General features: G+C 43.9%; 2 protein-coding genes across 7 annotated transcripts in view; both read right to left on the reverse strand.

The window, feature by feature from the left end:
• LOC122541318 (netrin-G1-like) overlaps window positions 1–20,898 on the reverse strand; it is a 910,622-nt gene that overhangs the window by 888,019 nt on the left and 1,705 nt on the right. The gene's annotated exons all lie outside the window — the stretch shown is intronic.
• LOC122541316 (netrin-G1-like) overlaps window positions 1–20,898 on the reverse strand; it is a 41,361-nt gene that overhangs the window by 17,468 nt on the left and 2,995 nt on the right. For all 3 annotated transcript variants that reach the window (XM_043677958.1, XM_043677957.1, XM_043677959.1), the window contains exon 2: window positions 16,753–17,345. In XM_043677958.1, the coding sequence (XP_043533893.1) occupies window positions 16,753–16,995 (243 nt within the window). In that variant the 5' untranslated portion in view covers window positions 16,996–17,345. The remainder of the gene's footprint in view (window positions 1–16,752; window positions 17,346–20,898) is intronic.

The following is a 20,898-nucleotide window of genomic DNA, read 5'->3' on the forward strand; positions in this document are numbered from 1 at the left end:
GAGACGCAGAGGGAAGATCTCACTCTACCAATCCTTTGCATTATCTCTCATTCCCAATCCCCAATCGGGCCACAATTTGCAATAAGATTGCTTGTTTCCCGTTTTGCCCTGCATCAGCTTGTGTCGGGGTTACCACCAGACTGTTTCAAATCTTGGCTGATCGATTCCTTCTCCCTCTGTAACCTTCTGCTCATGTGAAAACACTGCTGCCTTTAGCCTTACTTACACTTTAGCCTCCCCTACCCCCACTCGTGGTCTACAATGGACGCCAGCAACCGCTCAGTTTAAAAATTCTCGTCCTGGTGTTCAAATTCCTGGTCTTGCTCTCAACGCCTCCAGACCACATTCCTCCCAAACCCTTGCCTTTCTTCAATTCTGGCCTTATCGAGCATCGTCCCATTTCAAAAAATGGTTTGTTATGCTGCACAGTACCGTCTCACCTACGGTTCCTTTTGTAAACCCCTGGACGCACTCCCTGCCATTCAGTCACTCTTAAAAAAGAGAATCGCACCACCCCTCCTACGATGTGGCTCGCTGTCAATTCCTGTCTGACTTATCCTTCTGCAAGGAACCTTGGGAATATCTAATTACTGTCGACGGTGCTACATAAATACAAGTTGTTGTTGAACCAGTAATTGATCATCACCACCCGGCCAAGCCAGAAACTGAATCCGCTCTGGCTGCATCATCACGGGAAGGGAAGAGCTTTTAATATGAAGGATCGTATAGTTCAGAAACTGTTTCTGTCACGGTGGAGTGTAAATGCAGGCTCTTATGAATCATTGTTACTGCAACAAATCCACTCACCCCCTGACGTTTATTTCAGAGCTTTAAGTGCTGTTATCTTGGATTTACAACGTGTCGTGTGACTGAGATCCTGTCGCTATCGCTAACGAAAGCATTCGCTATCGGCACGGTTCATTCCCCTGGTTAATGGTGTTCATTAGCAGGTTATTAAAGACAGAAGTTACTGGCTCCGTAAAGTTCACTCCCACAGAATCTTGTTACTTCCAAGCAGCGAGTAATTTGTCCTTTGTTCGAATTAATTTAAACATTGGAAAATATCCCAAAGTGATGCACGGGGGCATGAATTAAGAGGGAGTGAATGGAACTATGTCCCGTAGGTAGTATTAAGACTGGTGATGGATGGGGATGGAGCAAAGGATGCAGCTCGACATTACTTTCTGAGCTTACCATGAAGATCTCGCCTTCTCAACCTCTCCCTTCACCCGAGGAGCGGTGAACAACGTTGGGTTCAACTAATAACAGAGCAGCCCTGTGGTCCTCAGGGACGATGGCAAATATTATTTGTCACATGCCCGTGGTTGTGAAACGTGCCCTAGAAATGTACGTTTATTTCTATAGAACTGTGTTCATTTTCAGTTTCACTGACTCTTAACAGTTGCCGCTCAAGATGCTGACTCCAAGTGGTGTCTGCAGACAATTAGGTTGAGTTCATTTAAAAAAAACACACACACACGTATTCTGGCCATTTGGCTTAACTAGTCCACGGTGATGTTTATTTAGCATACCAGCTTCCTCTTCTGTTTCATCCCATCAACGTATCCTTTATTTATTTCCCCCCTCATCTGTACTCCTCGCTTATTCACAAACTTCTCTATTATTAGCCTCCACCACTCCTTGCGGTGCTGACTTCCTCACTGTCATTATTTTCGTGGATTTCTTTTCCTCCTAATTCCCACTTGGTTTTATTACTGACTATCTGAAGTTTTCCTAGTTCCCCCCCCCCCCTCCCCCCACAATTGGGAACACCTCCTTTGCATTCACCTCATTAAACCCTTTCATCATTTCCAAGCCCTCCACCACCCCCAGCACTAGAGCGCTGTTCAACGTGTCATAGCTCCATTGTGTTGGGCTGAAGCCAGTGCTAAACCAATCTGATGCAGCGAAGAAATGTTGAGTGCAGCGAAATGATTGTTACTAAGAATCCGGAGAAGCTGTGTTCAAATCCCTCAGTGGGCAGATTGAGAATTTGATTTCAATTTTAAAATTCCAGGAAGCAGTAAACATCAGATTGCAATGGAATTCCAACTAGCCCAAGAATGTCCTTCAGGAAGGGAAACCTGCTTTTGAACAGCCTTTTGATTTCCCAGGTTACAACAGGCAGATCCATCAGAACTGACATTTGGTCTCAGCTGACTCCCGGTGATGGACGTGTCGTGTGATCCACATTATTGACAGGGCCCTAGTCCACTATTCCTGAGAAATGACAGTCACTTTACATTAGACACCGAGCTTCAACATTTGCTGCCCTTACCTAGTCTTGAACAGTACGTGGCTCCAGCCCCACACGATGCTGCTGATTCTTAACTCCTTTCTAATGTGGCAAATTATACCACCATAAGCAGGAGTCCTGGGTGTCTTTGTACACCAGTCACTGCACGCAAGTGCAACAAGCAGTGAAGAAGGCACGGACTCCTGACTCTCATAGGAAAAGAATGGGAGGATATGAGCAAGGGTGTTTTGCTGCAATTGTACAGGGTTTTGGTGAGATCACACTTGGAATTCTGTGTGCAGTTTTTGGTCTCCGTATATGAGGAAGGATGTACAAGAGCGAATGTTTACCAGATGGATTCCTGGGATGGCAGGACTTAGTCTGAAGTAAGACTATACTGTTTGGGAATTTATTCATTGGAGTTTTGAAGAATGAAAGGGGATCCCATAGAAATCCATAAAATTCTGACAGGGCTTGACAGGGTAAATACAGAAATGATGTTCCTGATGACTGGAGAGTCCAGATCCAGGGGTCACAGTCTAAGGATATGAGTTAGGCCATTTCGAACTGAGGTAAGGAAAAACATTTTCTCCCAAGGAGGGGTAAGATCGTGGAATTCTCTGCCGCAGAAAGCAGTTAAGACAAACGCATTGCAGGTTTTCAAAGAGTTTAGATTAGATTCCCTACAGTATGAAAACAGAGTCTTCAGCCCAACAAGTCCACTCCGAAGAGTAACCCGCCCAGATGCTATATTTACCCCTGACTAGGGCCCCTAGCACTATGGGCAACTTAGCATGGCCAATTCACCTGGCCTGCATATCTTTGGATTATCGGAGGAAGCCCACACAGACACGGGGAGAATATGCTGACTCCGCACAGGCAGTTGCCCGAGGCGGGGATCGAACGCGGGTCCCTAGCGCTGTGAGGCAGCAGTGCTAACCACTGAGACACCGTGCTGCCCTTAAGGCTGAAGGCATCAAAGGATATGGAGAGAAAGTGAGGGACCAGTTGGATGGTCAGCTGTGATAATATTGAATGGTTCAGCAGGTTCGAAGGGCCTGCCTCTGATCCTTTTTCCCCCCGGTTCCGTGTTTTCAGTCATACACAATACTGCAGACGCTTGACTACCTCCTGAAATGGCAAAGCATGTCACCAAACCCACTACCAAATATAATCATGGTGGCTGGGGATGGGAATAAGTTGCCGTGACTCCGACATTCCGCGATTGGATTTCCGAAAGGGAGAACCATTCTATGCCAAGGTCTTGTGAGGCAGCTCGATAGAAATCTAAGCACTGGAATTTAATTACGAAGGCAGTGAGCTGATAGAAATGAATGTTTGCACAAGTTAATGAAACTCAGAACTCTGCACCTGCTGTTTGTGTCCAAACATTTCAGAAGTGAGAAGACTAGGCAGAGGTTTCAGCGAATAGAACGCACACTAGAGAAAGAATGAGCATCTATAGTAAATCTCTTCCAAACAGTGATGTAAATCCCACATTATTGCCAGGACACTGTGTAGGTCAGTCCTTATACAGCACAGTCACCTTTCACTAGACGCTGCACTTTCAATTTAAATCCCCTCCCCCATTCACTCAATGGGTGATTTGTTTCTAATAAAGTGTCTCTAGGAAAAGGCAATCACCTCAGACTAATCTCCCTACTGGACCCAGCCTCATTCAGCTTCATGTCTGTGATCAATTTGTCACATAGCCCACCGATTCATTGCGAAACTGGATTGAAGCAACAGCTTTAATCCCTGTGTTTACTTTCTATTCCAGTGCTGAGCAGGGTGTTGGAGAGGAGGGGGTGAATACAATAACAGCTAACAGCAAGAGCTCAAAGACAAAAGAGAAAGAATTTCTGGTGAACAAGAAAGGTGGAAAAGGGATGAAAGATCGAGAGGTGCAGCACTGCCTGTAGCTTGCGCAGAGCAGGATCCCACAAACGGCAATGATATAATGAGGGATATATTATTGAGGAATAAATATTTCTTGAAGAGACAGAGAACTCGGAACTCCACAGCAAATATCTCTGGCATTGGGATTGAACTCACGACCTTGCCTGTCTTTTTGTATCTGTATTTATAATTAAATTTTCGTGTGGGCATTACAGAGAATGAGAAACAGAATAACAGGAGATGGAACTGAGACTCCTCATCATTCAAACTGGTCGATAAATAAATCCATCACTGATGACAGGGTCTGGGGTCAGTCAGTCATTGTCACATCAGCCAATAAATAATTCTTCAAAGATTGTCCCACTAAGCTGCTAAAGTGAACAGAACATTCCCAAAGGGAACAACGTAGTTAGGGAGGTCTGATCCAGGAATAAAGAGGCTTGTGAAGTTTAATGTGTAACCTGGTTTTTTGGGTCAGTGGTCAGTGAGTGAGAATTTGGTCAGAGTGAGGATTAACAGAGGAAAAGTCTCTGGCCCCAGATCACTTATTGCTGTCTGTTTCAGACCCTCCCATGTGAGAATCAAAATTTTGTCACTGAAGAATAGACTGTAATATTACAGCGCAAATGATTGGCTTGACCAGACAAAAATCCCATTGATTTTTCAAATTTGCTTCAAACAAGCACTTTTAAGACAGCAGAAAGTATTGATGACTCATGCAGTACAAATGGAGACCAAACAGTCCATTGTACCCATCCTGACCCTGAGAAACTAATCAAAATTGGTTAAAGAAAAGTCACTTATGATATCTGGAAAGAAATAATACTATGTACAGTTCTGGCTGCCACATTACCAAAAGGATGTGGACATTTTGGAGACGGTGCAGAGAAGGTCTACGAGGATGTTGCCTGGTATGGAAGGTGCTAGCTATGAAGAGAGATTGAGTAGGTTAGGTTTATTTTCATTCGAAAAAAGGAGATTGAGGGAGGACCTGATTGAAGGGTATAGACAGGGTGGATAGAGACAAGCTTTTACCCAGGGTGGAGGATTCAATAACGAGAAGTCACTCTTTCAAGGTGAGAGGTGGAAACTTTTAGGGGGATACGTGCAGCAAGTACTTCACACAGGAGGTGGTGGGCGTTTGGAACTCGTTGCTACCGGAGGTGGTAGAGGCAGGCATGGTAGATTCATTTAAGATGTGGCTGGACAGATGCATGAGTAGGTGGTGAGCAGAGGGATACAGATGCTTAGGAACTGGGCGACAGGTTGAGACAGTACATTTGGATTGGCTCAGGCTTGGAGGGCCGAAAGGCCTGTTCCTGGGCTGTAAATTTTCTTTGTCCTTTGTTTTTTGTTCAAAGGAAAACAATTGCTGGACTATCGAAGAAAGCTCTTTCAACAAGCTTGCATCAATGGGTTGAATGGTCACTTTCTGTGCTGCAAGGCATTACATTGAGAAGCAAAGGAAGAGACAATATAAATAATCCTGAGAGAACCTGGTTATCAGCTCACCTGCTGGTGGATCTTGCTCTGCTGAAATTGGTTACTGCATTTGCAATTCAGTGACTGAATTTTGAAATGTATTGCACAGGCAATGACGCACTTTGGGACCTTGTAAGGTAGTGAATAGTTCGATACCAATGCAAGTCTTAATGTTAAAGATGAAACCCAGAAACTCAACATTAACATTCATCGTCTGTCATGGCTCACTTGGATTTTTTTTAGTGTTGCTGCTGGGACTCAGAAATAATTGGCTGTCAGAGATTTAGCTGCATAAGTCAGACTGTGTTTCGACAGAAGTGCCAATGATCCTCCCTTTGTGAGTGAACCTCAAAACACATGTAGTGAATGTAGTGAATGGCTCAAGCAATTCTGAATGGTTTCAGAGGAGACGCTTCAGAATTCCCAAGACTTAAGCCAAATGCCAGGGGACTGAAATGCAGTAAATGTGATTCCTAACTTCAGGCTTGGGACAACAAACCATTGAATCATAGAGCCACAAGCTTCGCTTCCATTGTTGGAAATGAGTTGAAAATTTTTGTGAGACATAATATGAGGGACACCTTGGGAAACATGAGTGAATTCAGTGGGAGTCATAATTGATTTATGAATTGAATTTAATTGAAGAGATGACCAGCTAAATAATGGAAGGAGATGATAGATGTTATCTTCCCTGGTTTCAGGAAATTGATTAACTGCACCACAGAATAGGCCATTGGGGAAGGCCCAAGGCCAAAGGGACTGGATGGCTGGATTGCAATGCAGAGTGGTGCCAACAGTACCAGTTTAATTGGCTGAGGTCACTGTGAAATTTCAACTTTCTCAACCCTTGCCCCTCGCCTTTGGTGTGGCTGTTTAGCAGTACCAGAAGGATCTTAGCGAATGGAGATAGGCAATTGGGAGGCAGAGGGAAAAGCTACTATGTAGGGTTAAGGAGAAGTGAATGCAGCATACTGAGAATGGGGAACACAATGGGGTTATGAGGTTAACCGATGAAGGAGCAGATGACTCGCACAAAGGGTGTTCCAAGTCTATTGGTGGGCTGGATGGGTGAGGGCTTAAGGGGAAACTCAGGAGGATGAGTGAAACTATAAGTGAAGCCACAGTCGTAGGGAAAGATTAAAGCATGTTCAGGGGAGAGAGCACATTAGAAGGGGAGGATTGAATGGTACACTGCTGCCCATATATCCACTAGAGCCATCACTGAATGTTTGATCTCCTGAAAATGCACTTCTTTGCCTGGAGTACTCCGGTACTCTCTGGACAGAGGCTCCACTAATCATGATTGTTGTTCCTTGCACAACGTAGCTCAACTACGGGTGACAATTTAGCAAGAAGGTGAAACGGACCAAACCATATGTCCATGCAAACAGGATAGAGGAGGAGTCCAATGGAGATACTGTTGGAGGCAAAGCTGCTAATGTTGCCATTTAAGAAGCCAGGGTGATGTGGTAGACAGGGTAAGTTAACCTAGTAGTGGCTACATTTGAACCTGAATGCTTTTGAACAGACGTAGATGAACATTCGCAGCATGGAGCCTTGGCTGAGAGACATTCCTATCATAAAGGCAATATCTGACTCCTAACATACATGTGAGCATTTTATGCTTCTTTATTGGTATTTGTTTTTTTATTTTGGTTTTGAGTTCCTGTCCAGATTTTGACCCAGAGCATTAGTACCGTGTCATGTTGGATGACATGCCCTTCCTGAATGGTCAGTGAGCAAGAGGCATTAATCTATTGCAGACATTTTGAGGGCCTACAAAATACTGAGTGCCTGTCCAAAGACACACGTCTAGCTCAAGATTTCTCTTTCCCACAGTCACATTCCTCCCAAAGGGCAACAGAGACTGACAGCCTTTGTTCTAGGCCCAACATCGCATGGTGCACACAATCACTTTGGTGATCAGCCCTGGTCTCAAAGTGTTAATTCTTTTTTTCTCCCAGACCTGCTCAGTTTTTCCCCCAATTTCTGTTTTTGTTTTAGAATCAATTAAAAGCCTTCTCTCGGTAGCAAAGGACCACATTACTGGATTACAAAGCAGTATTTGTGAACTGAAGCAATGTCCTAGTGGTATTATTGCTAGACAATTAATCCCTAGAGACCCAGGTGAAAGTTCTCAGGACCTGGGTTCAAATCCTCTTATGGCAAATGATGCAATTTGAACTCACTTATTTAAAAACGAACCTGGAATTAAGAGCCTAATGATGACCATGAAACCATTGTCAATAGTCAGGAAAAACCCATCTGGTTTGCTGATGTCCTTCAGGGAAGGAAACAGTTATCTTTACCTGGTCTGTTTGACATTCAACTCCAGACCCACAGCAATGTTGTTGACTGTTAACTGCTCTCTGGGCAACTAGGGATAGGCAATAAGTGCTGGCCTAATCCCATAAATATATAATAAAAACACAAACACTGCATGATTCTACATAATATTGATACCTGCAAATCCAGTGTGATTTGAGGACTCTTTAATCTGTCTATACCTATCATGACGGTTGGGAGCTTTCTCAACAGCTGAGCTTGAGGAGTCCCAACTGACGGCTCTGCTGGCTTTGGCACCTCTTCCCCACCCCACCCCACCCCACCCTTCCCTGCCCTAATATTCCTGGGTTGTTCTGAGTGTCTCATGTGTAGATGCAGTTGCAACCTTCTCAGAATTATCAGATGGTGGTGGCCAAGTCATTGGCACAGCGGAGGCAGAGAGCCTTGGCACAACGGGACTTCCTGATTGTCTGGCTATCACTCCTTCACCCTGTCTGTACTTAATGGCACCTCCCTCACCCTATTAAGGGGATGGGGCATGGGGAGGAAGGGTAAAGATGTCTGAGCTCCATTTCATCCAGTCAGAGAATGAATGCATCCACAGACTGACTGACAGAGCAAATCCTGCCTCTCTACATTGCCTGTTACCTACTACATGTAGGCAGCCATCTGTTCACACATCCAATAGCATATGGTCTCTTTGCTACACGTTTCTGGCACCTCTGTGAAATGATCCCCTGCTATTTTTTAAATTTATTCATTCATGGGATGTGGGCATCACTACCTAGCCCAAAATCTATTGCCCATCCATAATCAACCAGAGGACAGTTAACAGTTAGCCACATCGCTGTGGGTTTGCATTCATACGTAGGCCAGACCAGGTAGAATCATTGAGTCCCTACAGTGTGGAAGCATGTCATCAAGTCCACACAAAGAGCATCCCACCCAAATCCACCCTGTCACTATAATCTTGCATTTCCCATTTCTAATAATCCACCTGGCCTTCACATCCTTGGACACTATGGGCACTTTACGATGGCCAATCCACCTAAGCCCATCTTTGGACTGTGTGAGGGAATGACAGTACCTAAAGGAAACCCATTCAGACACGGGGAGAATGTACAAAGTCCACACACACAGTCGCCCAAGGCTGGAATCAAACCCTGGTTCCTGGCGCTGTGAGGCAGCAATGTAACCCACTGACACATTGCACTATCCCAGGTAGGAACAGCAGATTTCCTTCCCTAATTGACATTAGTATTTGCTTATGCATCTACAAGAACTCATTAATTGCTGAGTGCAGATGCTTATCATCTGGAATGGGCTCATCAAGGACCTGTTCTTCAGTGTAGCTGTAACCTCCCTCTGTAGCTGTGTCCTTTGGTCAGTGTTGTCCTCACTAGAATGTGACCCTGAAGCTACTCTAGAATCTCTGCATTGGTGGAAGCTGGAGAGGAAGGCGCAGCCTCTGAAGGTGCTGCATCTTCTTCCTTAGAGGTACTGTTCAGAATGGTGCGAGAAATATGTATGGAAAATGGGGCTCTTTTCTTCTCTCATAGATGGGGAGCGAGATCCAGAAGCTGTATGGAAATACATAAAGTTATCACACAATCAAAGAAATGTTACGGTGCCAAAGAAGGCCATTTGGTCCATTGTGTCTATGTTGCCTCTCCAAAAGAACGTCATTACTTAGTGTCACTTTTCTGCCTATTCCTCATAACCTTTCATATTGTTTCTTTGCAAATGACCATCCAATGTCCTCTTGAATATCTCAGTTGAACCTGCTTCCACCAAACTTCTATGCAGTTAATTCCAGATTCATGTGAAAACGTTGTGTTTCATCTGAAAGTTGTTTCCTTTGCAAATCAATTTAAATCTGTGTCCTTGTTATAAACCAGACCAAGCCCCTCAAAACATGACAAGGAAATAGCTTAGACCCTAACATTTTTCTTATTTTAAAGGGAAGTGGCAGACATTGCATTACAGATGCAACTTAATTGGTCAAGCTACCAGCCCTGAAGCAAAACACACTTTATTCATACACTGGTTAAAATACAAGCAAAAGAAAGGAATGGAATAACTTAACTGTATTGGAAAACTTAACAGAATGATAGATTATTTAATTACTAAACAAGAACTATTCCAATATAGTAACACACCTTTGACAAAGGCAAATTCAGTAAAATAGATAGTCTCACATGCATTTCTAGCTGCACGAAGAGAGCCCCAGCTTTCAACTTTAGCAAAGTAACTTTCACAACCCCAACAGCTACTGAAAACCAAACTAAAAATCCAGGTTCTGTGGGAGCTTGAATCCACCCATTCAGGTTGCTTCTACTGTTCCAACTTTAAATAAACACACAAAGCCTCACAACTTGTTTTCTTCATCAGCTTGAAGTACGCTGCTCTACACCTCTGTCTCAACCTCTCCATGACAAAAAGGATAACATACACCTTATAAAGCCATAGTATCATTACACCTCGGATTCTTGATCCAATGGCAAGTGGGAACTATTTGTCTCTACCTACTCTATCCAGCCTCGTGATGTGGAAAATGTGCACAGATCTCTTCTTACCCTTCTCTCCAAGGAGAATAGACTCAACCTCTCATAACTGACAGTTCTCATCCCTGGAAGCATTCCTGTAAACCTCTTCTGCACTGTCTCCAATTTGATATTTCTGTGAGCCAAAATATTTTATTTAAGACATTACTATTTCATGTGCATCTAGGAATAGGAGCGTGGTATTTTTTTCTCTAGTGAGATGTGTGTACACATCCAAACTCCCGTTCAGTGCAGGCAATGATCCTTGCTCTCCTGCCAGCTACACTGCCTGCAATTTGAAATGGAAGGGTGGGGGAGGTGATGGTCGAGGAACCTTAAATCAGGCACAGCCTCCTTTCTGTCTCCACACATTCATACTCATTATGCATGTCCTTCTCCTGTGACTAGTGAGTGACATTAAGAGAAATTAGCATGGGTACATGAACACATGGCCTGCTTTCACAGATTGAGATTTCAATCCTCAAAGCTATGAATGCTTTCTTTTTACCATCTGAGGTGGTATCAGACATCTCCGAATAAATGGTGCTTTTGTTTGGTCAAGGAGCAAGAGTACGTGAATGACAATAAAGTATTCAATGGTATATGGAACTAAGATAATCCTGAAGAATTCTGACTAAAGCTGCTATTTGTATTGTGTCCTTGCACCATGCAACCTATCAGTGAAAGTGTATTTTGTTTGTACATTCTCATGTGAAAAGCTGGTGATCTGGTGGTGAATGAGCTGTTAAATGTTGTAGAACCTTCAGTGTGTCAACTGTGAACCCCAGCAAACTCATTAAAATGTACAACACGGCTGGAAAGACAGGATGAAGGGAGGATGTCTCTCTTTGTGTGATGACAATCAAGGGGGTCATGGTCTCAGGACACGAGGTGGACCATTTTAGACAGAAAGGAGGAGAAATTACCTGATTCATGGGGTGGTGAACCTATGGAATTCTCTACCAAAGAAGGGTGAACAAGTCAAGTCACTCAATATATTCAAGGAAGAAATAGAATTCTGGAGGCTGAAAGTGTCAAAATGTGTGGGAAAGTGTGGGAATTTGGTGCTGAGTTAGAGGCCCAACCATGTTCATGTTCAAAAGTAAAGTGGGTTCAATGGGATAAATGACCTTCTCCTGCTCCGACATTCTAAGTATCTTATGTGTGAGTGGCAGTACCACCATGGTACAAATATGAAACATGGCTCTAGTTATATTCAGCGTACATGAGGAGTTTGATGGAAATGCCTTACCTATTGCAACCTTGTGCACGCAATGGCAAACCAACAATGCTAACTCACTCTCGTGGGGACATGCAGCACTGAGCAGACAATGGCACTTACTGTTGATGGAGTGCAGCAGATCATTCATCTGTTGACAGCACTTCATCCATTGAATCTTGAAGCACCCACAGGTACTGACCTCTATCCACACTGCCTTTGCCAGCAGACGGACTCCTGTTTCCATTTTGCAGAAACAGTACATCCCTTCTCCTCTAAAAATCCTGCAGGAGAAGATCAAATGTGGTATTGCTGAAGCACGGAGTTAGTTTCTGTCCAGTGTCAGACATCTTCCAGAGATGAGTGGATGCAGCCAACAGAGGTTAACTGCTGTTCCTGGCTTTCAGAAAGTTAAATGTTGTCTGGGTGCCTGTGGCCCCAATGTTGGATCCTGGAAGGTCCCAGTCAGTTTCAGAACTTCTGTCCCAGACCGTTTGGCATTCTACTTGCAGGTTAGTATTCTTACCTGCTCTAGACATGTTCAATGACATCTCTGAACAGATCGATTAGAAAAAAGAATGTAATGTCTCAAGCCAACCCAATACTTACTGGAGCCAAATTATCTCCTGCTTTTGGGAAAATTGCCACACTTATTTCCAATCGATCAAGATGTACTGTGTCTTACTATACCAGTGTCCCATTTCTCCCTCTCTGAGTCACACTGTGTCACACTGAAGAGTGTCCCATCTCTCTGTGGATCACACTGTGGCTAACTGTATCCAGTGTACTGTCTCCTTCTTTCCTATCTGCTTAAAGTGGCCCACATATCACTTGTGCAGAGTCTCAATGAGATTTGTTCTGTAGCTTGCAAAAAACCTCAGATCAATAAAAACTTGTCATTGAAGTGGAATTGCATGTGAACACATTGAGCTGTTGCAAGAAATGAATCTAGTGGGTGATTATAGAATTTGTGGAATATTCTACTTTCAACACTGGCATTGATTAGAATTAACAGACTCCTTTTGGGCCCAAGTGATGAAGAATTGACCATCTCCTCTCCATTGCCTTTCCCATCTCAATAATACTGCTTCGGTCTGCCTCTACCTCAGTTCATCTGTTGCTGAAAGCCTCAACTCTGACTTTGCCACCTCCGGACTGGATTATTCCAATAATGTCACAACCTCTCTTACTGCCAAGCCGCATCCCTGCTATCTTGGCAGGGATACACCAGGGTTACACCAGTCCCCAGTTTGGCAAAACATTTTTTTTTACTCTGTGGTTCACTTTCCTCCATGGAGTCACAACCCATTTGTCTCTGAAATCCTGATCCCCAAACTCACCAAATTATTCCTGCCACTTCAATTACAACCTCTTGAACATTCATGATCTTAACCCCTCCGCCTCCAACCGCCTTCGCCCTAAATTCTGGAATTCCCTCCATAAATGTCTCGACCTCTCGCATCTGATTAACACTGCTGTATTTGACAAGGCTTTTCGTTACTGTTCTTTTTTTGTTGTTCAGTGTGGAAGTGCTGTCTGAATACGTTACTGTGCAGTCCATCTTACTCCGTGAAAGGCACTCTATCCAGGTGCAGTTGTTGTCATAAGCCAAAGCAAACCCCGAAGATTAGTGCCAGGGACGGGTGAATCCAATCTCCTGTCTCACACGTCGGACCAGCGGAAGCATATTCAGCATCTCCACACTAAAGAGAGCGGAAGGTGAACTGCCCCAAAATTCGATGGTGATTGGTCATAAGGTATGGAAAAAGCAGCGAAACTGCAACAGCACAGGCAATAAACCCATCCACAAAACATCTTCCCTTCAAACCCATGTTGTCTATGAGCTGAGTGTCTCTTCCGTTTTGAAGGACAAACACATTGCTCGGGGGCTGGCGTCACAGAAAGGCCAAACCGGCTTTGTAAGGACACTTTACGATTTGAAGAAAGGCTAGTGAAACAAATGGCATTTTTAAAAATGTGTCAGTTCAACAATGGCATGGCCAATGAGACAGACCTTTATTTTATTCCTGATTTTTGTTTTTGGAAATTCCCGTACTGCTATGGTGGGTTTTGAACTCATGTCCTTGGGATTACTCCTCCTGTAACTAACCGCAGTGTTCCTGAATCTAATTAACATTTACATTTCATCTAATTTGCAGTTTAAACAAAATCTATTGAATCGTAAAATGGATAAAAACCCATCCCATTCCATTTTGACTCACACACTCGATTGATGAATTAATCTTCGTGAGGTTTGCTTGTTTTTATCCACCCCATGTTGTGAGAAGCTGAGAAACTGGATCACTGTTTCCCCCGATCTCGTTTATTGAACACTAATAGTGACTACTTGTCTCTTCGCTGAGTGTGTGTGTGTGTGTGTTTGTATTGAACGAATAGGGAAGAGAGGGAGGCACAGACAGATTTCTGAGCTTCAGTACTGTCGAGTGAATAGTCAGGGTTTCTGTTGAAAAGTGTCCAGGTAAGGCAGTTAGAGGGAAATTAATAGTGAGACTTTCATTGAGTATAGGAGTTGTGAAGTCATGAAGTTGTTCGGAACTTTGTTTAGACAACTTTTGGAAAACTGCATTCAATCCTGGTCTCTCTGCTATAGAAAAGATGTTATGAAACTTGAAAGAGTGCAGAAAAGGATGTTGCCTGGGTTGAAGGGTTTGAGCAATTGGGAGAGGCTGAATAGGCTGGGTTCCCTGGAGCATCGGAGGCCGAGGGGTGATCTTACAGAAGTTTATAAAATCATGAGGGGCATGGACAGGTTGAATAACCAAAGTCTTTTCCCCAGGGTATGGGAATCCAAAATTGAGGTGAGGGGAAAGATTTAGAAGGGACCTAAGGGACAACTTTTTCACACAGAGGATGGCGAGTGTATGGAATGAGCTGCCAGCGGAAGTGGTGGAGGCTGGTACAATTACAACATTTAAAAGGAATCTGGGTGGTTATACGAATAGGAAAGGTTTAGAGGCATATGAACCAAATGCTAGCAAATTGGACTAGATTAATTTAGAATATCTCATCGGCATGGATGAGTAAGACCAAAGGGTCTGTTTCCGCGCTGTGCATTTTTATGACTCTCCTAAAAGCAGTTTCTCACTCATTTGTGGACTGGGGACTCTCGCTTACTCTGGATTATTGCTGCAATATTACAAACCCCTACACCCACCGAACCCCGATACATTATATCAGCACAGCATCTGTTGAGGAATGAGTGTCTCTGCACCAACGTCACAGTCACAGTCTGAATACATTCTCACCCTGGAGTCTTTCCGTCTCACTCACCCACTCACACTGAATACAGAATCAGAGAAGCAAAATTCAGGAGATGGAACAGATTGGGAAAGAAGGAGCAAGGGAATGTGCATTTTTAAAAAGAAAATGCCGAAAAGTTACCGAATAAGAATAAAAAATACGGGATAAAGGAGTCGAAATTCGGACACATAGTCCTGACTATGAAACCTCTCAAGATTGCAGACGTGAAGTTAATATCGCAAGCACCAGGCGATTTTTCCTCCATTGCTGTGTTGCTGTGCACAAATTGAGGAATGCGTCCCCAACATTAAAAGAGTGACCACACTCCAAGAAATAAGTCGCTCACGGTGACGCACTTTGAAACGTCTTGAAACTGTCACTTACATTGAACCTGATCTCATTGCTTTCAGATACGCTTGCAACGTTACAGAATGGAACCTGCAAAATTTATTGCAGAAGATTCTTTTAAAAAGCAGATTACTGATTGACTTGGAGTATAATTCCCTGTGATAAACTGCATGTTCTGAAATATATCATACATTTTCAATAATTGTTGAACCATATGTCTGATTCCTACATCAGGAGTTTTCCCTCAAACAATACTGTACAAACTAGTCACCCTGAGGAAATGATTAGCTTAACAACATGACGATTAACATGTAAAAACAATCGTGAATTTACATCTCAATTGCTTACCGGATGCTTTATAGGGCTAAACCAGATAGGGTCAGACACTGTGAGATTGCAACAATTCCCACAGAAATCCAGTCTGGTGCATTTTGGCCTGATTCAGAACTTCATGAACTGAAATATTTCATAGCATCACCAAGACGTTTGAACATTATAAACATCAGTGACGAGAAACAGAATAGGACAGATTTCTCACTCCAGACATAATCCCACAATCTCCACATTAAATGAAGTCCCTCATCCCTGTTAACTGGTTTTAGCACTGTCTCCAAAAAATGAAAATCTCGGATGTTGTCTCACAATGGACACAACCTTCCAACCTGGGCCTGAGCAGTCATAGAGTGATAGAGTCATAGAGATGTACAGCACGGAAACAGACCCTTCGGTCCAACTTATCCATGCCAACCAGATATCCCAACCCAATCTAGTCCCACCTGCCAGCACCCAGCCCATATTCCTCCAAACCCTTCCTATTCATATACCCATCCAAATGCTTCTTAAACGTTGCAATTGTACCAGCCTGCACCACTTCTTCTGGCAACTCATTCCATACACGTACCACCTGTGCATGAAAAAGTTGCCCCTTAGGTTGCTTTTATATCTTTCCCTTCTCACCCTAAACCGATGCCCAGTAGAGAAGAGACTTCCTCTATTTACTCTATTCGTGCCCCTCATGATTTTATAAATCTCTGTAAGGTCACCCCTCAGCCTCCGATGCTTCAGGGAAAACAGCATCACCCTACAGCTCAAATCCTCCAACCTTGGCAACATACTTGTAAATATTTTCTGAACCCTTTCAAGTTTCACAACATCCTTCTGACAGGAAGGAGACCAGAATTGCACATCTTATTCCAAAAGTGGCCTAGCCAAAGTCCTGTATACTGGAGATGCAACATGATCTCCCAACTTCTGTACTCAGTACTCTGACCAATAAAGGAAAGCATAACAATGCCTTCTTCACTATCCTTTCACTTCTGTAGATTTTATAACACTTCCTTGATTTTGTACTCCATGCACCTGATAATGAATCCAATGTCAGAGTGCGAACGGAATCCACTTTGACAGAGGCCATTCAGTGAGCCTCTGTTCACAGTGCCAGACACAACAGAGGCTGGTTCAGAAATAATTGTACTCACCAGAGTGCAGTACATCTCAGGGGTTTCTCCACATGTGCTGTTGGGGGGATCCAGACTGATCTTCAGGAACCTGGTGAGCAGCGTGGTCTCTGGTTGACAGGCCATGTAATCCCAACTCATCCATTTGTCCCAGTGTATCCGGGTCTTACATAGGTCATAGTGTCCCCAGGATGGGAAGTGCTGTGCAGAGAGAGTCAGGGTCACATAAAGGATCTGAAGGGGTAGCAGGCTGGATAGATGCATCACTCCAACTGGACCCCACTTAGAGAGGGGGCTATCTCAGTTCGTCTGGGGGTGTTTTTCTGCTCTTGTGCCACCCTCACTCAGGGACCAACTCAATGCGGGCAGATGTTCCTAGCCTTGAAACTCATTCTATCTTCTGCAGTATTGGTGTAAATATTCCAGGAGTTGGGACTGTAGGTGATGTTCTGGTTGTTCTTATTTGAGATTTTGTTTTCTTTCCAGATCTGTTTGCTGTGTCAGGCAGATGTTCTGGGTGTCTGATACAGTTAGTGCAGGAAGCCAATGTGAAGGCATTCTCCAGACCAGATCCTGTTCCCCATTGTTCATGTCTTCTCTCACAAATCATTTGCCTATTAGAAAAGGAATCAAATACATAGATTTAAGAACAGACAGTGTCCCTAAACTTCAGCCTTCAACCACAATCCACCCTCAGACTTCACAGCTCACTTGAAATGCAATGTTGCAGGCATGGAGAGGAGTTGTCACTTACAGCAGTCACTTGGAAGCAGATATATTGCATACGTAAAAATTGCAAATACGACCAATGAATGATGTGTCTGTTTACTTCATTTGATCATGAGTGGGTTGAAGTATTGGCAAGGATGCCAGGGAGAGGTCCTCATCACATTGTTTTTTTTTCAAAATAGTCACCGGGGGATCTATTACATCCAAGTCGGATGTAAGGACTTCATCACAAAGGTGGCACCTTTAATAGTATAGCACTATCAGCTTTGAGCCTCTAGACCTAAAGCACTCTCTCAGTACTGGCCTTCTGACATTCCAAACTCACTCAGTTCAGACCCTCTGACAGTGTAGCTCTCCCTCAGTACTGACTCTCTGACAATGCACTCTCTCAGTACAGACCCTTTGACAGTGCAGCACTCCCTCAGCACATACACTCTGACAGTGCAGCGTTCCCTCAACACTGACCTTCTGACAGTGTAGCACATCCTCAGTAGTGACCCTTGACAGTACAATACTCCTTCCAAGCTGCCCCCTGACAGAATTAAACCTCATTAATACTCCCAACCTGCCAGTGCCTTCCTGTGAGTCCAGATCCACAGCAGTGTTTGACTTTTAACTGCCTTTTAAAATTGTATTAAGCACAACTTTGAAAAAACATTTAGCAATGAGTAACACAACTGGCTTTACCAGCAACAGCAAGATCCCATGAAGGAGAACATAATTCTCTGACAGTGCTCCACTCTATTAAACCAACACTTGGAGTGCCAGATTAGATGTTGGCTCAAGCCTGTGGACTGAGTTTGTTTCAGAGTCAAAAAAGCGTGGTGCTGGAAAAGCACAGCCGGTCAGGCAGCATCCATGGAGCAGGAGAGTCAATGTTTCGAGCATAAGCACTTCATCAGGAATATGGGGGCATGGGGTGTCAGGGGAGAGGTGATCCCAAGGGGGCTGAGAGATAAATGGGACGTGGGTGGGAAGGTGGCTGAGAATGCGAGAGGTAGATGAAAGTGGGGGGTGATGGTGATAGGTCGGAGCGGAGGTTGGAGCAGGTAGGTGGAAGGAAGATGGACAGGTAGGACAGTTCAAGAGGGTGGTGCTGAGTTGAAAGGTTGTATCTGTGATAAGGTGGAGAGAGGGGAGATCAGGAAACTGGTGAAATCGCCATTGATCCTGTGTGGTTGTAGGATCCCAAGGCAAAAGATGAGGTGTTTTTCCTTTAGGTTTCTGGTGGCTAGAATTTGGCAGTGGAGTAGGCCCAGGACTTGCATGTCCTTGGCAGAGTGGGAGGGGGAGTTGAAGTGTTCAGTCACAATATCACCATCAGCTCACACCTTCATCTACCTATTGCATTCTTAGCTACCTTCCCCAACCCAAACACTCCCTTCCATTTATCTCCCAGACCCCCTAGGGTGCACCACCTCCCAAACATTCCTGACGAAAAGCTCATGCTCGAAACGTCGACTCGCCTGCTTCTCAGATGCTGCTTGGCCTGCTGTGCTTTTCCAGCATCACACTTTTTGACTCTGATCCCCAGCGTCTGCAGTCCTCATTTGTTCCTGCGTTTGATTCAGCTTCATCAGAAGACATAAAGAAGAACAAGGTGAAATAAGAAAAATAATGTGTTCTTGTTTTACCAGCATTGTTGAGAAGGTAATGGCATGGTGGTACTATCGCTTGATTAGTAATCTAAAAATTCACCCGAATGGTCTGCAGACATGGGTTCATGACTGTTGTTGAAACCTGACTACAATGTAAATCTGGAATTAAGAAACTTCCCTAAAGGCAAGTACTATAACCACCACTGATTCTCATAAAACCCCATCTGCTTCACAAGTGTCATTTAAGGAAGGGAATCAGTCATCCTTCCCTGTTCTTGCAAATATGTGACTCCAGACCCACTGCAATTTGGCTGTCTGTTAATTGTCCTCATTCTAATCAAGAGTGTGATGCCGGATGCTGCCCGACTTGCTGTGCTTTTCCTGCACCACACCCTTGACTCTGATCTCCAGCATCTGCAGTCCTCACTTTTGCCTCTTTCTAATTAACACTGACCCAGCCAGCGATGCACATACTTAGAACATATTTTTTCTAACTTTACTTTAAATCCTCTTGATCCTGAAAAAGGAAAGTGATTCTCATACCATGTTTGAAGAGTTTTCCTTTTAGCCTTGTTTAGTGACCATTCCCATGCCCTAATTTACAACACGAGGTGTTACTCTGAGCTGTGACTGTATCAAGATTAGAACTCAGATATTTATAGCTCATCCTTGAGAATAAATACTACGAGCTTTCATAAATTGCTACCCTGTGTGCAGAAAATAGTCTCTGAATGTCTCACTTCCTCCCACATTCCCCTTCAGCTTGCACGTCATCACAAACAACAGTCACATTCTGAACTGAACATCATTGCACAAATCCCTCAACACACATTCACCATCTCCAAACTTCAGACACTCACTCAACAATCTACCCACACCTACAACCCACCAGCACACACTCACCATCTCCAAACCCCTGACATACACTCACCTTCTTCAAATCCTGACACACACCATCTTCAAATCCGCCAACACACACTCACCATCTCCAAACTTCAGACACTCACTCGGCAATCCACCCACACCTATGACCCACCAGCACACACTCAACATCTCCAAACCCTGACACATGCTCACCATCTCCAAACCCTGATACACACTCATCATCTCCAAATCCCCAGCATACACTCATGGAGTCATAGAGTCAGACTGCATGAAGACAGATTGTTTGGTCCAACCAGTCCATCCTGATCCTAATCCGAAACTAAACTGCTCACTCCTAGCCCAGACCCCTACAAACCTTTTCTATTTATGCACTTACCTAAATGTCTTTTTAATGTTTGAACTGTACCCACATCCACCATTTCGTCTGGAAGTTCATTCCACATATGAATCACATTCTGTGTAAAAAAAATTGCCCCTCATGTATTTTTAAAATCTTTCTCCTATCATCTTGCAAAAATGCCCACTAGTATTGAAATCTGCCACCCTAGGGAAATATTCCTCCCATTCAACTTATCTACACCTCTCAGGATCTCCATAAGGTTACTCTCAACCTTCTAAGCTCCACGATAAAGTTCCCAGCCTCTCATTATAACTCAAACATTCTTTGCCTGGCAACATCTTGGTGAATCTCTTCTGAACCCATCCTCCAACTTAATAATATCCCTCCTTTAACTGGGAGACAAGAACTGTACACAGTACTCCAGAAGAGGCCTCAGCAACATCCAGTGTAACCTCAACATAATGTGCCAACTCCAACACAAAAAGGTCTGAGCAATAAAGACAAGCATGCTAAATGCTTGCTTAGCCACAATTTCCAAACACCAACACACAATCACCACGTCCAAACCAGCAACACAAACTCACCACCTCTAAACCATCAATTCACACTCATCAT

The sequence above is a fragment of the Chiloscyllium plagiosum genome, chromosome 37, assembly GCF_004010195.1.
Source record: "Chiloscyllium plagiosum isolate BGI_BamShark_2017 chromosome 37, ASM401019v2, whole genome shotgun sequence".
NCBI lineage: Eukaryota > Metazoa > Chordata > Chondrichthyes > Orectolobiformes > Hemiscylliidae > Chiloscyllium > Chiloscyllium plagiosum.